The sequence below is a fragment of the Mustela nivalis genome, assembly GCF_964662115.1.
Source record: "Mustela nivalis genome assembly, chromosome: X".
In the NCBI taxonomy this organism is placed as follows: domain Eukaryota; kingdom Metazoa; phylum Chordata; class Mammalia; order Carnivora; family Mustelidae; genus Mustela; species Mustela nivalis.
The window spans coordinates 350,649-374,087 of record NC_139040.1 but is presented as its reverse complement, the minus strand read 5'-3'; the positions used below and the strand labels follow the sequence as shown (position 1 = coordinate 374,087).

The 23,439-nt window shown below is 37.5% G+C and overlaps 1 protein-coding gene across 2 annotated transcripts in view; it reads right to left on the bottom strand.

The window, feature by feature from the left end:
* TMLHE (trimethyllysine hydroxylase, epsilon) overlaps positions 1-23,439 on the bottom strand; it is a 98,238-nt gene that overhangs the window by 35,032 nt on the left and 39,767 nt on the right. For both annotated transcript variants that reach the window (XM_082716644.1, XM_082716643.1), the window contains exons 4-6: positions 17,943-18,222; positions 7,228-7,347; positions 2,995-3,231 (exon numbers count right to left, since the gene is read on the bottom strand). In XM_082716644.1, coding sequence (XP_082572770.1) covers positions 2,995-3,231; positions 7,228-7,347; positions 17,943-18,222 — 637 coding nt within the window. The remainder of the gene's footprint in view (positions 1-2,994; positions 3,232-7,227; positions 7,348-17,942; positions 18,223-23,439) is intronic.

The following is a 23,439-nucleotide window of genomic DNA, read 5'->3' as shown; positions in this document are numbered from 1 at the left end:
AGATTAGGTTCATGGGTTGGAAGACTCAAAACTCTTAGTTTGTTAGTTATCACCAAAATGATCTCCAGATTCAAAGCAATACCAATCATAACCCTGAAGGCTTTTTTTCTAAAAACTGACAAGTTTATTTTAAAATCTATATAAAAATATAAAGAATCTAGAACCAGAACTGGCACACTATGATCTGTGGACCAAATCCAGCCCACTGCCCATTTTTGTAAATAATATTTATTGGAATGCAGGCACACTCATTCATTTAGATATTGTTTAGGGCTGCTGTTGTGCTTCCACAACAGTACGGAGTAGATGTGATAAAGACCATATGACTAGGGTGCCTGGGTTGCTCAGTCAGTTAAGCATCTGCCTTTGGTTCAGGTCATGATCCCACGGTGATGGAGTCCTGCATCGGGCTCCCTGCAGAGCTTCTGCTTCTCCCTCTGCCTGTTGCTCTGCCAACTTGTGCTCTCTCTCTGTGTGTCAAATAAATAAATAAAATCCTTAAAAAAGACCATGTGACTCACAAGCCTAAAATATTTACTATCTAGCCCTTTACAAAAAAATTTGTAGACCCCTAATCTATAATATCTACAATAATCTTGAAAATGAACAAAGCTGACAAACATATTTTCTGATTTCAAAAATTACTGTAAACCTGCAGTAGCCAAGAGAGTATGGAACTGTGATAAGGAACCACCAATAGATAATGGAATCAAATAGAGCGCCCAGAGACAAACCCATGTTTATACGCTCATTTGATTTTTTAAAAAAGTTTATTTATGTATTTATGTATTTATTTGAGAGAGAGAGAACGAGAGAGTGAGCTAGCCAAAGCAGGGGGAAGGGTAGAGGGGGAGGGGGAGGGAGAAAGAATCCACAAGCAGAGTCCCTGATGAGTGCAGAGCCTGATGTGGGGCTTGATCCTGTGACTCTGAGCTCATGACCTAAGCTGAAATCAAGAGTCAGATGCTTAACTGATGAGCCACCCAGGTACCCCTGGTAATTTTATTTTTGACAGAGTTGCAAAGGCAATTCAATGGGGGAATATCTGGATATTCATATATAAAAAATATGAACTTCTACACATACCTCATAACACAGAAAAAAATAACTTGATATAGATCACAGATTTAGATGTAAAAAACAGAACTATAACACCTTTGGAAAATGCAGAATGTCATCATGTCATGGGGGCAGTCAAAGATTCCTTTTATATGTCATAGAAACAATAATCATTAAAAAAAACTGCATTAAAATTAAAAATTTCTGCTCATAAAAACATACTGTTTAAAAGAAATAGGTAAGCTACAGATGAGAAAATAATAGTCCTAAGACATATATCAGGTAAGAAATAGTGACCAGGGTACATAAAGAACTCCTAGAACTCAATAATAACAACCCAATAAAAAATGGGCAAAAGATTAAACCAGATACTTCAGAAAAGAAGATACATAAATAGCCAGTAAGCATACAGAAAGATGCTCAACATAATCGGTCACCAAAAAAAAAAAAAAAAAAAAAAAATGCAAATTAACCCCCAAAGAGACAACTACTATTATGGCTAAAACTAGTTAAGACTGACAGCACCAAGTATTAGCAACAATATGGAGCAGCTATAACTTTTATACACTGTTTATGACAATATAAAATGAAACAACTACTTTAGTAAAAGTTCCAGCAGCTGTTTTATGACAAATACTCACCTATTTCATGACTCAGAAGTTCCACTCCTAGCTATTTACCTGAGTGAAATGAAAACATGTATCTACAAAAATACTTTTCTCTATGAATGCTCATGGCAGTTTTATTCATAATAACCCAAATTAGAAACAGCTCAGGTGTTTATTCATAAAAAATGGATTTATTCTACGGTATGAATTTCTAGAACAGGAAAAACTAATTTATGGTGGCAAAAATCAAATAGTGATCTCCTCTGGGGTGAGTGTACAGGTTGGAGTGGGAAAGGGTACAGGGGACTTTCTGCAGTGATGGTAATAGACCTTGACAGGGGTTTAGGTTACATAGGTCTATGTACTTATCAAAACTCAACTAGTATATATTTGATATTTTAAAAAGTAATTACACATAAATTTAATTTCAAATTTAAACATTTGTAAACATATACTGAACTCTACTTAAAGATATAAATGTTGAAGTATTTGGGGTACATGTAGTCATAGCTACAATGTATTTCGTATAATCGTACAATGTACAGTTTTGAAATGCATCAAAAATAAGATTAACTAGATAGATAGATAGGTAAGTAGATAGGTAATAAAACAAGCATAGTAATACCTTCCTGGTAGAATCTAGGTGGTAAGTTTATGGGTTTTACTGTAAATGCTTTTAACTTTTTATGTTTAAAGTGTTTATAATCAAATGTTGGAAAAAAATACTGAATATCTACTCACTGTTCTAGGCAATGGAGATACAAGAGATGACTAAGGTAGAGTTTTTTAGAGAAGGTTATCCAGTGGAAGGGAATTAGTATTTGCGTAGTTCATATTACAATCCTGGGGCATAGGCAGGGGCAACAATTTATTTTTATCCTCGCAACTGGGTGTGCAGAAGCAGGCTTGAAATGAGTGAAGATGATGAGTTCAATTTTAAATATGATCTATTAGACTATTAGATATACAGGCCAGGAGGTTTGCATAAATCTGGGCTACAAATGTTGTGGTTTTCCTGCCTTTGGGTACTCTACGTGTTTGGTCAGTGAGCACAGTTTAATAACTGTTTGTGATTTCAATAGTGCTTTCATTTTAAAATACTATCTCAAACATCTGTTCCCTCCAAATCTAATATTATTTACCTGTTGGCCTATTTATTTTTCCATGGGAAGTATAATAGAACAGAAATTATACTAATAAAGGCTATAAAATAGCAAGATTAAAATGTGGGCAATACAAGGATTTTAGGTATTTTCATCAAGCTAATCATTTGAAGGCTAATAATTGGTAAATACATTATACTGGCAGATGGTTCTTTAGTACTCACCTGATCAAATACAGCTCTTTATTCCAAGGGTAGATATTTAAGACTGGCCCAACCCCAATCATGTGGTTGTGACATTCTCCGAAATTTTCAATATACTCGTGCTTCAGTGGCACTTTGGTGAGGAGTTCAAATTGCTCAGGTGCCTTTTGAAGTACCTGTTCTGCTGCATAGAATCCATCTACCAGCAGTGTCCTGCCACCTGTTCCTTCATGCTTAAGACAGTGAAACACTTGAATGCTGAACAGGGAAAAAATTAAATTCTTCTGTTTAGTGCAGAAAAGAGAATATACCAGAATATTAGAAAATTATATATGAAATAATTATTGAATCTACTTATATAATTTTCATTTCCAAGTTAATTGTTATACTTTTGTGCTTTGAAATATTAATTCCACTACAGGTTTCTTCTAAACATATTCAATATGAATTAAAATATGAACAAGCAGACCCTAGGAATAAAGGCATGAATAAGATATAGTCTCTGTTTTAAAAAACCCCACAGTCTAGTAGGTAAACATGAAGGAAATAAATGCCAGTAACATATGATAGGCACTATAATATCTTGTATACAAGATATAGAGAGGCCACAATTTACAAAATATATTTAAGGAAGAGAGAAAGAAGTGCCTGTCAGCATAGCACAGAGAATCATGAAAGGATTTTAAACTGGGAAACTCTATGGTCACATTAACATTTTTTAAGACTAGATTATGATGATAGTGTGGGAGATGGACTGGTGGGAAGGAAGATGATAAAAAATGTAGAAGACAACGTGGTAGCTGAAATAGACAAAAGTACTGAGCGTCTGAGCTTAGAGAAGGGTGTTATTAAAAAAGACACACCAAAGAGATACCATAGGAGTAGAACTGACAGGATTTGATAACTGGTTAAATGTAGTAGAGGAAGAAGGAGAAAATCTAGAATGATTTTGGGTTTTTCACTTGGACAACTTGTCATTTGCTGGGATGGAGAATGCAGACAAAAGTGTAATTGATCTTAATGAGGGGGTGTGAGGGTTTGAGGAAGAAGTTTAGTTTAGGGGCTGTATTGAAATAGTTGAGTCATATATGGCTGAAAATGTTAACAGAGAAAGGAAAGGGGATTTAAAGGGCTGGAAAACTACAGCAGAAGTTTCAAATTAACAAGGGGAAAATAAAATTAATACTAAATTAGAAAAAAATAGAAGTAAATAACAAAGTAAAATAAGTTAAAAAATGAATGCAGAGAGAAGGAATAAAATCAAGGAGAACCTAATATAAATACGATTAAAATGAGAAACATCAGTTCTGGACTGTTGAGTTTTCTGTGAAACTTCTAGGTCAAGACTTTTTAACCCAGAAGACAGGTGGATTTTGTAGTTTGTAGGTGATAGCTAAAGCCAAGAGCATGGAAAATGTCATTTGGAGAGATCATTTGAAGTAAGAAAAGAATGACAAACAGGAAATCTTGAGGAACAACAATATCTAGGACATGGACAGAGGAAAATAAGCCAGCACTGGATGCTTAAGAAAAGTGGTCAGAGATCTAGGAGGAAAACTAAAAAAGAAAGGGTATTTAAGAACAGCTAGTGGTTAACAGCATGCCCCAGGGGTCAAGTAAGAGGAAGACTGAAAGGTACACACTGAGTATGGCAGTAAGTTAGTTGCTGGTGACTTTAGAGAGAATGATTTTATCTTTGTTTTATCTATCTATCTATCTATCTATCTATCTATTTACTTAAGAGGGAGTATATGGTAGGAAAGGGTTAGGGTTAGGGTTAGAGAATCTCAAGCAGACTCCCCACTAAGTACAGAGCCCATGTGGGGCTTGATCAAAATCAAGAGTTGGATATTTGACCCACCGAGCCACCCAGATGACCTTAAAGAAAGTAATTTTAATTGGAAGGGGTTGGATAAATTAGCTGACTATGGATTGTGGTATGAATGGGAAGTGATAATGAAGACACTGAATGTAGATGATTCTTTTAATAAGTTTAGCTGAGAAGGGGAGGAATAAAGCAAGGCTATAGCTAGAGGGAGAAAGAGTCCAAAGAAGACATGAGAAGCTGATAGGAAGGAGTCAATAGGTATGGAAGGGAGAAGATGTAGGAGAGAGCGATCTCCAACAATGCTGGAGAAGATGAGATCCAGGCAAAGGTAACTTTTGAAAGGACAAGGCATATAACAATGTTGATGACGATGATAATGGCTAAAGTGATGATAATAATAGTAATAGCTAGTATCTTTTGAGCACTTTGTGTCAGGCAGTATGCATTAAATATGCTTTCAATACATCATGTAATGTAACCCTAGGCAATACTAATGAATAGGTCTTATTATTAGTCCCATTTCACAAAGGAAGAAACTGAGGCAGAGAGAAATTAAGTTAATTGTCCAAGATCGCAAAGCTAATATATGTTACAGCTGGGATACAGATCCAAATCTCTTAATGACATGGCCTGAGCTCTTGACCACTCTTGCTATATTGTTCATGTACTTACTTGGTCCTTGTCATTGATTAGAAAGGTTTAAATTAAAGGCAAATACAACTTAACTGCTTATCTTTGGTAATGGTCAAAGAGGAAAGAATACTCAATATTTGAATGTCAACCTCTGTCCGGATGCCTCCCGCCCCATTTCCTCTTTCTTCCTTCTAACCCTAACCCTAACCCTAACCCTAGAATGAGGATGGAGGGCTGTTGGAGCTTCATATACATTGAAGCTTCATAACATTGACAAGGATCTCTAAAGCCTGCTTTATTCTTCCTCTCATGAACCAAATATTCTTAAGTTCCAAACCCTTAATTTTTTATTTTTTTATTAACATATAATGTATTATTAGCCCCAGGGGTACAGGTCTGTGAATCACCAGGTTTACACACTTCACAGCACTCACCATAGCACATACCCTCCCCAAGGCCCATAACCCAACACCCTCTCCCTACACCCCTCCTGCTGGCCGCCTCAGTTTGTTTTGTGACATTAAGAGTCTCTTTTGGTTGTCTCCCTCCCGATGTCATCTTGTTTAATTTATTCTTTTCCTACCCCCCTAGCTCCCCTCTCCCTGTTCCAAACCCTTAAAGAAAATCAATGTAATCACAATCAATTGCATGTTATCACCCTCTCATACTGTCTTTACAAATCCATACGTACACTCACTTTAATAATATCTTTGTGCCTCAGGCTCATCGTCTAAAGGCAGAAGCAAGATCAATAACAAAATAACTACAGGTATCTCTAGTAAGTGGTAAACAGTAGGTGATTATGGTATTTATCTGTTGTGTCTCATAATTATCAGTTCATTTTCGTGGGGAGTCATTTAAGATCTATTTTCTGTTCGCTATGGTGGTAATAATAATATATAACCATTGTACACCTTAACTTTATACAATGTTATATGTCAATTACATATTAATAAAGCTGGGGAAAAATATGGTATAACTTTGGCTCAGCAGCTTCTGATTCCATGTGAAAAAAGGTTTTTTTCACTAATTCCTCATCTCCAACTTCTTACAATTTGGATTCAAATTCCTGTTAATACCAACCCAAAGAAGCTGTGTTTAAAAGACTTACCCCTTTGCAATATAACTAAATATAAGAAAATTGTACAATTTCAAAATTAACAATTACACTTTTTTGTAAGTTGTTGGTAATTACTTTGACAAAAATGCAAATTAAACAAAATTAAGATCCTTTTATATAGTAAGGTGTATTCTCAATCATTTCAAAAAAAATTATTCTTTTAAGTCCAAAGAAGACTGAGCTAAAGATTTTTCAAAATGATCATCTTTCAGGGCGCCTGGGTGGCTCAGTGGGTTAAGCCTCTGCCTTCGACTCAGGTCATGATCTCAGGGTAATGGGATCGAGTCCTGCATCGGGCTCTCTGCTCGGCGGGGAGCCTGCTTCCCTCTCTCTCTCTCTCTCTCTCTCTGCCAGCCTCTCTACCTACTTGTGATCTCTCTCTGTCAAACAAATAAATAAAAAATCTTTAAAAAAAATGATCATCTTTCTAAGAGAAGAAAAAGAAATAGTCATATGTATCAGTAGCAGCAGATATTATCTTGGTTCAAATAGAAAACAGAAATTATTCATGAAGGAGGGCACTGGGTGTTATATGCAACTGATAAATTATTGAATACTACATCTGAAACTAATGATATCCCATATGTTGGCTAATGGAATTTAAGAAAATAAAGAAATTATTCAAGGCCATCACATGTAAAGACCCTAATATGGAAAATTTTACTTCACTTACCCGCAGGGCTCTTGAAAATAGGTAGTGTCAGTGTGCCGATCCAAAGCCAGCTTGGTGTATGCAGTGTCGCCCCTGGAGAAGTCTGAAGTAAAATACCACATCCTCCCATAGATGGTTTCTCTGTCAAATCAAATGAAGGAAGACTTAACTAATTGAAAGTTTTATTCTTGTCTTTCACAACTTGAATAACTTCTTTAACTATTCACAAGTCACAATAGATTTTTTTTGGCTCCAGATTTCCATCTATAAGTTGTAGATGATAGTTGAACATCCCACTAATCTTAACAATTCTGTCACTGATTAATATCCTAGGAAGTTGGGGGAAAACTGTGCAAGTAGAGTTGACTCCTGAACAACACAGGTTTGAACTGCATGGATCCACTCATACGTGGATTTTTTTTCTCAATAAATACAATTATAAATATATTTTCTCTTCCTTATGATTTTCTTAATAAGACTTTCTTTTCTCTAGCTTACTTTATGGTAAGAATACAGTACAGAATACATACAACATATAGAATACATGCTAGTTGACTATGCTATTGGTAAAGCTTCTAGTCAACAGTAGGCTATTACTAATTAAGTTCTGGGGAGTCAAAAGTTATACATGAGGGGCGCCTGGGTGGCTCAGTGGGTTAAAGCCTCTGCCTTCGGCTCAGGTCATGATCCCAGGATCCTGGGATCAAGCCCCGCATCGGGCTCTCTGCTCAGCAGGGAGCCTGCTTCCCCCCTTTCTCTCTGCCTGCCTATCTGCCTACTTGTGATCTGTCTGTCCAATAAATAAATAAAATCTTAAAAAAATGTTATACATGAATTTTCAACTGTGTGGGGGTAGGAGAGGTCAGTTCCCCTAGTGCCCCCATTGTTCAAAGGTCAACTGTATAATGTAGTCTGAAAGCTTAGGGAATTATCCCCCTCTGTTTATGTGCCTACTTTTAATAGCTTTCACATTCATGGTTTTTTCCTGTGCTCACCTTCCTTGCATAGAAAAAGATGCCTTTATGCAGATGCTTTTAGAAGTGATTAATATAGATCCTCACCCATCTTTTGGACATGGAAGAATAAGAAAAAGAGAAAAGGATAGTTTATGTTAGCAAGTATTTAATGAGATGTTGTATCACTGTCGTATCTCTAAGGTATACATCATAGATTTTTATTTTATACTTATTTTCCTGGTAGCTCAGATCTGACCAAGGGTCACTTTAATACTTTAGCTTTCAGAGTTCATCTTACTTTCCAAACCCTCAAAGTCCAAACAGGAAATGGTTTTCCTCATGAACTATAATTTCTAAAGCCCTCTCAACTGATTGCTTACCAGCACTTGAAAGTTCTTAAAACCTGTTTGAGACTGAATGGTACAAAATGTTGATTATGCTGTACCAGGATAAGGCAAATGACCCAGCATTCTATTTGCTATACAATGAGCTATATCTGGCCCTTATTAAGTAAAAGGAAAGTACTGAAACCTGAGCTATCTGAATCCTAGTTCTTTTTTTCTTTTTAATTTTTTATGAAAGATTTATTTATTTATTTTGGACAGAGAGAGAGAGATGGAGGGTGGAGGGGGAGAGGGAGAGGGAAAGAGAATCTGAAGCTGACTCTATGCCTAGTGCACAGCCTGACACAGGACTCAATCTCATGGCCCTGATCATGGCCTGGGATGAAACCAAGAGTTAAATGCTTTAACTGACTGAGCCACCCAGGCATTCCTGCTTTTCCCTAACTGAACATTTTATTAGTGAACATCTTCCGTTAGTGCTGTTATACACACCACACCATTAAATTTTTTTTTATCTATTTATTTGAGAGACAGAGAGACAGCATGAGCAGGGGAAGGGGAAGAGGGGGAAGCAGACTCCCTGATGAGCAGGAAGCCCACCACGGGGGAACTTGATCCCAGGATCCTGAGATGGTGACCTGAGCCAAAACCAAGAGTCAGACACTTAACTGACTAAGCCACTCAGGTGCCCCTACACCACATTATTTGTTAAAAATTTGTTAAAAATATTTAAAGTATTTATTTAAGGGGCACCTGGGTGGCTCAGTGGGTTAAGTGTCTGCCTTCAGCTCAGGTCATGATCCCAGGGTCCTGGGATGGAGCCTCACATCGGGCTCTCTGCTCAGCGGGGAGCCTGCTTCCCTCTCTCTCTCTCTCTGCCTGCCTCTCTACCTACCTCTGTCAAACTATAAAATATTTATTTAAATTCCAGTTAGATAACATACATTTTAATATTAGTTTCAGGTGTACAGTATAGTGATTCAACACTTCCATACAACACCCAATTCCATAAAACACTCACTGCTCATCACAAGTGCCCTCCTTAACATCCATCACCTATTTCACCCATCCCCCAATCCACCTCTCTTCTGGTAACCATCAGTGCCTTCTCTGTAGTTGAGCCTGTTTCTTGGTTTGTCTCCCTTTCCCCCACTTTGCTCATTTGTTTTGTTTCTTAAATTCTACAACTAATTGAAATCATATGGTACTTTTATTTCTCTGATTTTGCTTAGCATACTACTTTCTAGCTCCATCCACGTCATTGCAAATGGCAATATTTCATTCTTTTTTATAGCTGAGTAAAATTCCACTGTGTATATATACATATTTTCATTCATTCATCAATGGACATCTGGGCTCTTTCCATAATTTGGCTATTGTTAATAATGCTGCTGTAAATATTGAGGTGCATGTCTTCTGAATTAGTACTTTTGTATTCTATGTATAATTACTTAGTAGTGCAAATTGCTGGGCAGTTCTATTTTACACTTTTAAAAAACGATTTTATTTATTTATTTGACAGGCAGAGATCACAAATAGGCAGAGAGGCAGGCAGAGAGAGAGGAGTAAGCAGGCCCCCTGCTGAGCAGAGAGCCTGATGCGGGGCTCCATCCCAGGACCCTGGGATCATGACCTGAGCTGAAGGCAGAGGCTTTAACCCACTGAGCCACCCAGGCACCCTGGTAGCTCTATTTTAACTTTTTGAGGAACCTCCATACTGTTTTCCGGAGTGGCTGCACCAGCTTGCATTCCCACCAACAGTGCAGGACAATTCGCCTTTTCCACATCCTCACCAACACCTGTTCTTTCCTGTGTTGCTTTTAGCTATTCTGACAGGTGTGAGGTGATAACTCACTGTAGTTTTGATTTGTATTTCCCTGATGATAAGTGATGTTGAGCGTCTTTTCATATGTCTGCTGGCCATCTGTACATCTTTGGAAAAATGTCTATTCATGTCTTCTGCCCATATCTTAAATGGATTATTTGGTTTTTCAGTGTGGAGTTTGACAATTCTTTGTAGATTTTGGATACTAATCCTCTATCAGAGACGTCATTTGCAAATATCTTCCCCCATTCTGAATGCTGTCTTTTAGTTTTGTTGATTGTTTCCTTTGCTCTGCAGAAGGTTTTATCCTGGTGAAGTCCCAATAGTTCATTTTTGCTTTTGTTTCACTTGCCTCTGGTGATTTGTCTAGTAAGAAGTTGTTATGGTCAATGTCAAAGTGGTTACTGCCTGTGTTGTCTCTAAAATTTTAATGGTTTCTTGTCTCACATTTAGAACTTTCATCCATTTTCAATTTATTTTTGTGTATGGTGTAAGAAAGTGGTCCGGTTTCATTCTTTTGCATGGGTCTGTCCAGTTTTCCCAACACCATCTGTTGAAGAGACTGTCTTTTCTCCATCAGATATTCTTTCCTGCTTTGTCGAAGATGAACTGACCATACAGTTGTGGATTCATTTCTGTTCCACTGAACTATGTTTGTTTGTTTGTTTGACAAACAAATAGAGTTGTGGGTTCATTTCTGTTTTTTTTTTTTTTTTAAACAGTATGTCAGAAAGGGAATTCAGGGTAACAATTATCCAGGCCATGGCTAGGTTGGAGAAAACCATTAATGACAACATGGAATTGATTAGAGCAGAAGTGAAAACCACCAGGGATGATGTTAACAATGCTCTCAATGAGTTCCAATCTAATCTAAATTCTCTAACAGCTAGGGTAACTGAGGCAGAAGATAGAATTAGTGATCTAGAGGACAAACTGATAGAGAAAAAGGATTAGGAGGTGGCCTGGAGAAAACAGCTTAGAAGCCATGAAAACAGAATTAGGGAAATAAATGACACCAGGAAATGTTCCAATGTCAGAATTATTGGAAACCCTGAGGGGGAGGAGAAAGAAAGAAAGACTAGAAGATATAGTTGAACAAATTCTCCAAGAAAATTTTCCCAATCTGGCGAATGGAACCAGCGTTTGAGTCCTAGAGGCAGAAAGGTCTCCCCCCAAGATCATAGCATCTAGAAAGACCTCGAGACACCTGATTGTGAAAATGATGAATCATTTCTGGGTTTTCTATCTTGTTCCATTTATCTCTGTGTCTACTTTGTGCCAGTACCATACCATGTTGATCACTATAGCTTTGTAATACAACTTAAGTCCAGAATTATGGTGCTTCCAGCTTTTCTTTTTCAAGAATGCTTTGGCTATTCAGGGTCTTTCATGGTTCCATACAAATTTTGTGAAAATTGCGGGTGGTATTTTGATAGGGATTGCATTAAATGTGTACACTGCTTTGAGATAATATAGACATTTTTAACAATGTTTTCTAATCCATGAGCCTGGAATGTTTTTCCATTTCTTTGTGTCATCAATTTCTTTCATTAGTGTTTTATCGCTTTCAGAATACAGATCTTTTACCTCATTGGTTAGGTTTATTATTAGGTACCTTACTGTTTTGGGTACAATTATAAATGGAACTGATCCCCTAATTTCTCTTTCTGCTGCTTCATTATTAGGGTATAGAAACACAACAGATTTCTGTATGTTGCTTTTGTATCCTGCAATTTTATAATTCGCGTATCAGTTCTAGCAATTTTTTGGTGGAATCTTTTGGGTTTTCTACATAGCACATCACATCATCTAAAAATAGTGAAAGTATGACTTCTTCCTTTCTGATTTGGATGCCTTTTATTTCTTTTTGTTGTTTGATTGCTGTGGTTAGGACTCACTTCCAGTATTATGTTAAATAACAGTCGTCAGAGTGACCATCTCTGTCTTCTTCCTGACTGTAGAGGAAAAGCTCTCAGTTTTGCTCCTTTTGAGGATATTTTCTGTGGGTTTTTCATATACGGGCTTTATTATGATGAGGTATATTCCCTCTCTCCTTACTTTGTTCAGAGTTTTTAATCAAGAATGGATGCTGTACTTTGTCAGATGCTTTTTCTACATCTATTGAGTGGATCATATGGTCCTAATCCTTTCTTTTATTAATGTGGTATATGGCATTGGTTGATTTGTGAATACTGAACCATACTTGCAACCCAGGAATAAATGCCACTTGATTATGGTAAATGATTCTTTTAATGTACTGTTGGATTCAATTTGCTAGTATTTTACTGAGATATTTGCATCCATGTTCATCAGGGATATTGGTCTATAATTCTGTTTTCAGTGGAGTACGTCTGGTTTTGAATTCAGGGTAATACTGGTCTCATAAAATGAGTTTGGAAGTTTCCCTTCCATTTCTATTTTTTGGAATAATTTGAGAAGAATAGGTATTAATTCTTCTTTAAATGTTTGGTAGAATTTCCCTGGGAAGCTGTCTGGCCCTGAACTTTTGTTTATTTGGAGATTTTGATTACTGATTCAGTTTCAGTTTCTTTGCTCATTATCAGTCTGTTTAAATTTTCTATTGCTTCCTGTTTCAGTTTTGGTAGTTTATATGTTTCTAGGAATTTATCCATTTCCTTGAGGTTGTCCAATTTGTTGGCATATAATTTTTCATAATATTCTCTTAAAATTGTTTGTATATCTGTGGTGTTGGTTGTGATTTCTCCTCTCTCATTTGTGATTTTATTTATTTGGGTCATTTCTCTTTTCCTTTTGTTAAGTTTGGTTAGGGATTTATCAATTGTATTAATTTTTCTTTTTATAATTTTTTAATTATGTTATGTTAGTCACCATACAGTACATTATTAGTTTTTGATGTAGTGTAGTGCTCTATGATTTTTGTGGATAACTCCATGCAATCTGTGCCCCCCTTAATACCCGTCACTGGGCTCACCCATTCCCCCACCCCCTCCCCTCTAAAACCCTCGGGTTGATTCCCAGAGTCCACAGTCTCTCATGGTTTTTCTCCCTCTCTGATTACCACCCTTCATTTTCCCCTTCCTTCTCCTAATGTCCTCCATGCTATTCCTTATGTTCCACAAGTAAGTGAAACCATATGATTACTGACTTTCTCTGCTTATTTCAGTCAGCAAAATCTCCTCCAGTCTCATGTCAATGCAAATGTTGGGTATTCATCCTTTCTGATGGCTGAGTAATATTCCATTGTATATATGAGCCTCATTTTCTTTATCCATTCATCTGTTTAAGGACATCTCAGCTCCTTCCAGTTTGGCTATTGTGGACATTGCTGCTATGAACATTGGGGAGCATATGGCCCTTATTTTCATGTATTAATTTTTCGAAGAACCAGATCCATTATCATTGATCTCTTCTATTGTTTTAGTTTCTATATCATTTATTTCTGTTCTTATTTCCCTCATTCTGCTGGTGTTAGGCTTCATTTGTTTCTCTTTTTCTAACTCCTTTAGGTATAAGGTTGTTTATTTGATATTTTTCTTGCTTGTTAAGGTAGGCCTATATTGCTATGTATTTTCTCCTTATGACCACTTTTGCTGTATCTGAATGGTTTTGGACTATCATGTTTTCATTTTCATTTGTCCAGTTATTTTTAAAATTTTCTTCTTTGATGTCCTGGTTGACTCATTATTTAGTAGCATGTTGTTTAACCTGCATGTATTTGTGGTCTTTCCAAATTTTTTCTTGTGGTTGACTTAAAGTTTCATAGTGTTATGGTCAGAAAACATGCATGGTATGATCTCAATCTTTTTGTATTTGTTGAGGCCTGATTTCTGACCTAGTACGTGATCTATTCTGGAGAAGGTCCCATGTGCATGTGAAAAGAATATGTATTCTGCTGCCATAGGATAGAATGTTCCTAATACATCTGTTAAGTCCATCTGGTCCAGCGTGTCATTCAAAGCCCTGGCTTCCTTGTTGATTTTCAGTTTAGATGATTTGGTCATTACTGTAAGTGGGTGTTCAAGTCCCCTACTATTATTGCATTATTATTAATAAGTTCCTTCATGTTTGTTATTAATTGTTTTCTATATTTGGATGCTCTCAAGTTAGGCAAATAAATATTTACAATTGTTAGATCTTCTTGTTGGGTAGTCCCCTTTATTATGATAGAGTGTCCTTCTTCATCTCTTGTTACAGTCTGGTTTAAAGTGTAGTTTTTGTGATCTAAGTACTGCTAGTCTACCTTTCTTTTAATGTCTATTAGCATGATAAATCATTCTCCAGCCCCCCACTTTCAATCTGCAGGTGTCTTTAAGTCTAAAATGAGTCCTTTTGGCAGCATATATTATGGGTCCTGCTTTTTTTTTAATCCATTCTGACACTCTAGGTCTTTTGACTGGAGCATTTATTTAGTTAACTTATATCCAAGGTAATTATCAATAGATATGGATTTATTGCCATTTTATTACTTGTTTTATCATTGTTTCTGGAGATTTTCTCTGATCCTTTCCTGTCTTTGTCACTTTTGAAGTCTCCTCTGATATTTCTTGCAGGGCTGGTTTAGTGGCCACTCTTTTGGTTTTCATTTGTTTGGGAAACCATCTCTTCTATTCTGGATGATAGCCTTGCTGGATAGAGTATTCTTAGTTGCTGGTTTTTTCCATTCAACACACTGAATACATCACACCACTCTCTTCTGGCTTGCTAAACTTCTGTGGAGAGATCGCCAGCTAACCTTATGGGTCTTCCTTTGTAAGTTAAGGACTTCTTTTGTTTTGCTGCTTTTAGGATTTTTTCTTTATCACCACATTTTCCAAATGTAACTACAGTATGCCTTGGTATTGGGGTGCTTCTGTTGATTTTGATTGGAATTCTCTGTGCCTCCTGGATCTGGATGTCTGTTTCCTTCCCCAGATTGGGGAAATTTTCAGCTATTATTTCCTTTTCTGCCCCCTTTTTTCTCTCTTCTTCTTCTGGGCCTCCTATGATACAAATATTATTACATGATGGAATCACTGAGTTTCCTAAATCTCTTCTCCTATTCCATAATTCTTTCTCTCTTTTGTTCAGCTCCATTATTTTTCATTATGTTGTGTTCTTTAAAAACATTTCTAGAGGGGAGAGAGAGAGAGACAGAGAGAGAGAGAGAGAGAGAGACATATAGATACATAGATATGGGGGAGAGGCAGAGGCAGAGGGAGAAAGAGAATCTTAAGTAGGCTCTACTCCCAGCAAGGAGCCCAATGCAGGGCTCAATCTCATGACCCTAAGATCATGACCTGAGCTAAAAACAAGAGTTGAATGTTTGACCACTGGAACCATCCAGGTGCCCCATTATTTTGTCTTCTATATCATTATTCATTCCTCTGTTTCTTACATCTTTGTAGTCATTACATCCAGTTTTGAACCTCAGTTACTGCGTTTTTCATTCCTTACTGGTTGCTTTTTAACTCTTTTATCTCTGTGGTAAGGGCCTCCCTGAATGAAGTCTTCCATTCTTTTCTCAAGCCCAGTGAGTATCCTTATGATTTTTGTTTTAAATTCTCCATCAGGCATGTTATTGATATGTATCTCACTTGGATGTCTGACTGTGACATTTTCTTGTTTTTTTGGGGGGATGAATTCTTCTGTCTTGGCATTTTGTCTAGGTCTTTGTCTTCTTCTCTGCTAGGAAGGCCTGTTATGTTTCCTGCTCTTGAAAGTAATGGCTTTATGAAGAAGAGGTCATATATTGTCCAGGGCTGGGTGTTTTAGGGAGTATCTATGGTTTGTGCTGTATGCACTCTGCTACTGTGTTTTGGCTGCTCTATCCCTCAGGTCAGTCTTCTGCAGAGTTTGTCCTTGTCTGTAGTTGGCAGTGTTTGGACCTTGACCAGAATGTGTGAGTTTTAACTAGGTATGTTCTGGTCTGTTTGTTAAATGAGACCTGATACCACTTCCACTAGAACTGAAGCCCTGCAGAACTCTCTGGCTGGTAGACATGGTGCAGGCAGGGGTTTCTGCTGGTCTTCTGGGGAAGGGGCCTGCTGTACTGGTCTTTAGGCACGCTTGCAGGAGAAAAGCAATACCAGCAGAGTGCAGGGGTAGGGGTGTGGGACGTAGGGTAAGCAGGTCAGGCAGCCAGTGTGTGGGCACTGGGCTGTTTACTGAAGTTGGTTTATGTGGAGGGGTGGGAGAGGGAAATGGTGCCAGCCAGCTTCTTTGTCCTCGGAGACAGGAATCTGTGCTCTCAGGGAAGCACTACTAGAAGAGTGAATAATTTACCCTCATGTGTTCTAGGTATTTTTCAGATCGGTGTTTTTACACTGTCCCTGGGTTCCTTGCCTACCTGGAACAGCATAGTGCACTTTGGGCTCTATACAAGCCAAGCCTACTGACTTGTTAAAACTCTGATCTTTAGGGACCAGGTGTAGTGGGGATCTGAGCTGGTCTTTTGGGGGATGGTCTCGCCATACTGGGACTGATGCAGGTTTGACCCAGAAGGGCAGTCATGCCAGTGCACAGGGGCATGGAATTTGGAGTAAAGCAGATTAAACAGCCAATGTCTGGATTAGCTGCTTTCAGCAGCGGTCTCTGGACCTATGCTGAGGTGCGGGGAAGAGAAATGATGCCTGTGGCTCTTTTGTCCCCAGAGTAGCAAAGCCACCTCTCCCAGATATGCTCTAAGAAGAGCGAACAGTCTCTCCCTGTGTGCCTTAGGCAATCATCAGATTGCACTGTCTGCTCTGGTGTTTGCCTGACTTCTCTCCAGGAGCTCCTGTCCCTCCATAGCACTCACTCTTCATTTCTCCCCCAAATCATGTCTTTTTACTTCCTATCTTCCTCGATGTGGCCTCATCTCTCCCTCTCCTTGTGCAGTTTGTTCTATCAGTCCTCAGGTCAATTTCTTGGGTATTCAGAATGAATTGATAGTTAATTAGCTGTGTTTGAGGGATGAGGCAAGCTTAGGATCCTCCTACTATACCACTATCTTAGGTCCCTGGTGAATCCCAGTTCTACTTCTTACTAGCAGAGCAATCCTGGGCAAGCCACTTACTTATTATATGTGTCTCAAGTAGCTCATCAGCAGAACAGGGAATAAAATATGGGTGTGAATATGTTGGTTAAATGCTATATAGTATAAGGCAATATTATTAACAACTAGTGTCTGAATCAAGCCTTGGGAATCATAATAGGTCAAAACTGGATGATCTTTACATACCATCTTATTCAACCCTCTTACTGATCATATGGGAAAACTGAGGCCAGGGCTGCAGGTGGAGGGTACAGGTATGTATGTAATGGAGTTGTCTATGTTCACACAATTGCTTGAGGGTAGAACTTAGACTACTACCTGGTTCTGTTTACTCAAAGTCAGTGCTAGTCATGAGTGTACAATGATACCTGGTACTTTGAGGACCACTAGGCACAAAAAATATACCAATGACTTTGAAGTCATCATATTTAACATGTAAGTGTCTTTAGAGATTAGAAATCTGGGCCTCAAATAAAGCACTATAAGTGGGAATCCCCTTATTCAGGACACAAAATATTCTGGATTAAAAACAGAGTGACCATACCCTGTTAACTTATTTTACTGGTGTTGATGCTTTACAAATCAATTACCATAGATATTAGAAGCTAATAAATTACCTGATCAAGCTGATCCTTTCTGCCAACTTCTCAGTGTGTTCTTGAGTGGGAGGGACATTTTCTACGAATGCAATTCCATACAGCAGAAAGTTTTGTAGAAAGTTCTTCAATCCCTCATTGGATTCTAAGAAGCTTTGGAAATCTACAGATGGAACTTGGGCTCGCTGATAGATTTCAGCATTCCATAAGATTCTAGGTTGGATGACCTTTTGTTTTTGCCCTTCATAGCTGTTTCTCACCAGCCAATCCAAATCATATTTAGTCACATGACCATCTGGCCCTTTAAAGGGAAAAATAAAAGGCATTAAAATAATAATTATAATTACTGCCAATAATTTTACAGTTAAGGAAGTCATTTTTAGCAACCAATTATTCAGTGCTATATTGTTTATGAAATTAAATTGAGTGCCTATAATATTCCTGAAACAGAAATATTTGTAAGTTGAGTAGTATGTACTAATAAATGAATCAATGAACAAATAAATCTCACCAACTAGAAGGGACTAAATGAACCGGGGCAATTTGACCTAATGAAATGACATCAATAAACATGATAAAGTGATTTCATAAGTGACTGCTCACAGTGACAAAAAAAAGTAAAAAAAAAAAATCCCCCCTCTGAAATAACATTAGAAAATTTTCAGGATAAGCAAAGGATATAGCAAGGGGAGTAAAAAGCTTTGCTGGCATCTTATCTCTTCTTCCACTTTTTACTTTTCTGTCTCTGTTTTGGCTTCCTACTCCTTGACAATGAAAGTATCATAAGTAATTTGTAAAGCATAAAAAAGTATGAGGAAATTTTTAAAATTATTTTTTAATATGTTCAGTTAGCCACTGTATAGTACATCATTAGTTTTTGATGTAGTTTTCAATGATTCATTAATTAAATATATCTCCCAGTGCTCATCACAACACGTGCCCTCCTTAGTAAGATTTATTTTAGAGAAAGATAGAGTGAGTGCACAAGTGGGGGGAGGGGCCAAGCATGGAGCCTAATGTGGGGCTTGATCTCACCACCATGAGATCATAACCTGAGTCGAAATCAAGAACCAGATGCTTAACCGAATGAGCCACCCAGGCACCCTCGTATGAGGAAGCTTTTAAAAATCACATATATTTACCATTCTATCACACAGATGAAACCCTTATTAATAGTTTGGCACCAAACTATGGAAAGAACCTAGATGTCCATCAACAGATGAATGGATAAAGATGTGGTGTGTATGTGTGTGTGTGTGTGTGTGTGTGTGTGTGTGTGTGTGTATTTTATTTATTAGAATACTACGCAGCCATCAAAAGAAACGAAATCTTGCCATTTGTGACGATGTGGATGGAACTAAGGGGTATCATGCTTAGTGAAATAAGTCAATCGGAGAAAGACAACTATCATATGATCTCCCTGATATGAGGAAGTGGAGATGCAACGTGGGGGGTTAGGGGGTTAGGAGAAGAATAAATGAAACAAGATGTGATCGGGAGGGAGACAAACCATAAGTGACTCTTAATCTCACAAAACAAACTGAGGGTTGCTGGGGGCAGGGGGGTTGGGAGAGGGGGGTGGGGTTATGGACACTGGGGAGGGTATGTGCTATGGTGAGTGCTGTGAAGTGTGTAAACCTGGAGAGTCACAGACCTGTACTCCTGGGGATAAAAATACATTATATGTTTATATTAAAAAAAAAGTTAAATAAAAAAAATAGTTTGGCATCATTCCCTCCACTTGTTCCCATGCATTCTTTTACTGTAGAAGTTTGTATCCTGCCTTTGTCACTTAACATTTTAAGTCATTATATCATTACAAAAATTAATTCACCTATGATCACTTGTTTTGTTTCCTAAATTCACAGGCTTTTAACTATAGAGAACATACTGATGGTTACCAGTACGGAGTTGAGTGGTGGGTGAGGGAAATAGGGGATGGGTATTAAGGAGGGCACTTGTGATGAGCACCAGGTGTTGTATGCAACTTTAAATCACAAAATTCTACACCAGCATCTAATGTTACACTATATGTTAACCAACTGGAATTTAAAGCTTAAAAAAATTAAATCTTCATAAATATTAATTCTTATAATTTACAGAATATGGGCTACCAAGATTTACCTAACCAGTCTGTTCTGGGGCAAGTAGCGTTATTTTTAAAAATTTCCTTATTGTTTAATAGTGATCATACTTGTCTATATTTCTTTTCTTTTTAAAAAAGATTTATTTATTTATTTATTTGAGAGAGAGAGAGAGAGAGGGGGAGAGAACATGCAAGTGGGAAAGGAGCAGAGGGAGAGAATCTCAAGCAGATTCTGTGGTGAGCACAGAGCCCCATGTGGGGCTTGATCTCACAACCCTGAGATCACAACCTGAGCCAAAATCAAGAGTTGGATGCTTAATGGACTGAGCTACCCAGGTGCCCCTCTTTTCTTTTTGTTCCTTTAAGATTTTTTTAGATTATTTATTTATTTGACAGAGAGAGATCACAAGGAGGCAGAGAGGCAGGCAGAGAGAAAGAGGGGGAAGCAGGCTCCCTGCTGAGCAGAGAGCCTGATGTGGGGCTCAATCCCAGGACCCTGGGATCATGACCTGAGGCAAGGGCAGAGGCTTTAACCCACTGAGCCACCCAGGCGCCCCTTTAAGATTTTTTTTTAACAAAGGTTGACCCCAGCAGGGAGGGGCAGAAGGAGAAGGAAAGAGAGTCCAAAGTAGGCTCTGTATTTAGCGTAGAGCCAGATGTGGGGCTCAATCTCATGACCCTGAGATCATGACCTGATCCCAAACCAAAAGTCAGACACTCAACTGAGTCACTCATGTACTCCACTTTTCTATATTTCTGATAAATTTTCTTAAAATAGAAGCATAGAAGGTGGGATTGTTAAACCCAGAGACATAAACTTTTTTTAACTTAAAATTTTTTTTAAATTTTTTATTAACATATAATGTATTATCAGCCCCAGGGGTACACGTTTGTGAATTGCCAGGTTTACACACTTCACAACACTCACCATAGCACATGCCCTCCCCAATGTCCATAACCCAACACCCTCTCCCTACTCCCTCCCCCTGGCAACCCTCAGTTTGTTTTGTGAGATTAAGAGTCTCTTATGGTTTGTCTCCCTCCCGATCCCATCTTGTTTCATTTATTCTTTTCCTACCCCCATACCCCCCATGTCAGAGACATAAAATTTTAAGAGTCCTGATGCATTTAGCTAAATAACTTTTTTAGAAAGTCTATCAATTTTCATTCTCTCCAACAATGTATGTGTGCTGATCAAAACTGAGTATTCTTATTTTTTAAATATGTGTTTTCTAATTTGATAAGCAAAACTTCTCTTATTATAATAATTTTAATTTAGTCACTTACTAACAAGCTAATATTTGTTAGACATTTATATTTGTTAGACATGTTTTTTATTTTTACGATTTTTATTTATATTCCAGTTAGTTAACATATAGTGTAATAGTAGGTTCAGGTAGAGGATTTAGTGACTCATCACTCATATATAACACCCAGTGCTCATCACAAGTGTCCTCCTTAACACCCATCACCCATTTAACCCATCTCCCTATCACTTCTACTCCAGCAATCCTGTTTGTACTCTATAGTTAAGAGTCTGTTTTATGGTTTATCTCTCTGTTTTTTTCCCTTCCCCTATGTTCATTTGTTTTATTTCTTAAATTCCACATATCAGTGAAATCTTATGGTATTTGTCTTTTTCTGACAGACTTATTTCACTTAGCATGATACTCACTAGTGCCATCCACATCGTTGCAAATGGCAAGACTTCATTTTTTATGGCTGCATAGTATTCCATTATATATTTATACATCTTTTCATTCATGTATCCCTGGACATCTGGTTCTTTCCATAGTTTGGCCATTGTTGATAATGCTGTTATAAACATTGGGGTGCACATGTCCCTTCGGATGACTATGTTTGTATCCTTTGGGGTAAATACCTAGTAGTGTGATTGCTGGGTCATAGGGTAGTTCTATTTTTAACATCTTGAGGAAACTCCATACTGTTTTCCAGAGTGGCTGCGACCAACTTACATTCCCACCAACAGTGCAAGAGGGTTCCCTTTTCTCCACATCCTCACCAACACATGTTGTTTCCTGTGTTGTTGATTTTAGCTATTCTGACTGGTGTGAGGTGGTATCTCTTTGTTGTTGATTTGTATCAACAACAAATCTCTTTGGTGTTGGTTTGTATTTCCCTGATGATCAGTGATGTTGAGCACTTTTCATGTGTCTCCTAGCCACTGTATAGACATACGTTTTTTAAATTCAAGGATTACCAAACTATGGCCCATGTGCCAAATCTGCCTAGCAGTTGTCTTTGTGACACCTGTTTTGGAACACATGATACCCACTTGGTTACTTATTGTTTATGTCTGCTTTCACCCTACCACTGAAGAACTGAACAGTTGAACAGTTGTGACAGGGACTATACAGTAGCAAAACCTGAAAATCTTTACTATCTGGCTCTCTACAGAATATTTGGTAACTCATGCTTTAATGATCTGCCTTGTTCACTACTTTTTCATATTTTTCTACTGAAAAACTTGTGGTTTTTGGAGGGGGAGATGAACCATGCAAGACTGTGGACTCTGAGAAACAAACTGAGGGTTTTGAAGGGGCGGGAGGTGGGAGGTTGGGTGAGCCTGGTGGTGGGTATTGAGGAGGGCACGTACTGCATGGAGCCCTGGGTGTGGTGCATAAACAATGAATTCTGGAACACTGAAAAGTAATTTAAAAAATAAAAATTAAAAAAAACTAGTGCTTTTTAAAAAAATAAACTGGCAATAATACCTTATATATTAATGGTTTTTAGTCTTTGTCATACATTTTTCAAATATTTTGCCAAATTGGTTATTTTTTAAATAAACTGTTCTATGGCATATGTTTTTTTACTGTAGAGAAATCAGTAGTCAAATGTTTCAACTGTAAATATTTTTTTCTCCAATGATTTTTCTTTAAACTTTTATTTTGAAATAATTGTACATACACAGGAAGTTGCAAAGAAATGGATTTATTCAATAAATAAAGCTAGCAGTTACAGGATACCAAATTAATATACAGAAATCTATTCTGTATCTATACACTAATAATGAAGTAGCAGAAAGAGAAATGAAGAAAACAACCCCATTTATAACTGAACCAAAAAGAATGAAATACCTTGGTTAAATAAATTTAACCAAGAAGATTAAAGACGTATACCCTGAAAATTATAAGACATTCATGAAAGAAATTGAAGACAACACAAAAAACTGGAAAGAAATTTAATACTCATGGATTAGAAGAATTAATATTGTTAAAACGTTCATTCTACCCAAACCAATATATAAATTCAATGCAATCTCTACCAAAACACCAACAGCATTTTTCACAGAACTAAAACAATTAATCCTAAAATCTATATGAAACCTCAAAAGACTCTGAATAGCCATAGCAATCCTGAGGAAAAAAGAGGAAACCTGGAGGTATCACCATTGCAGATTTCAAGATA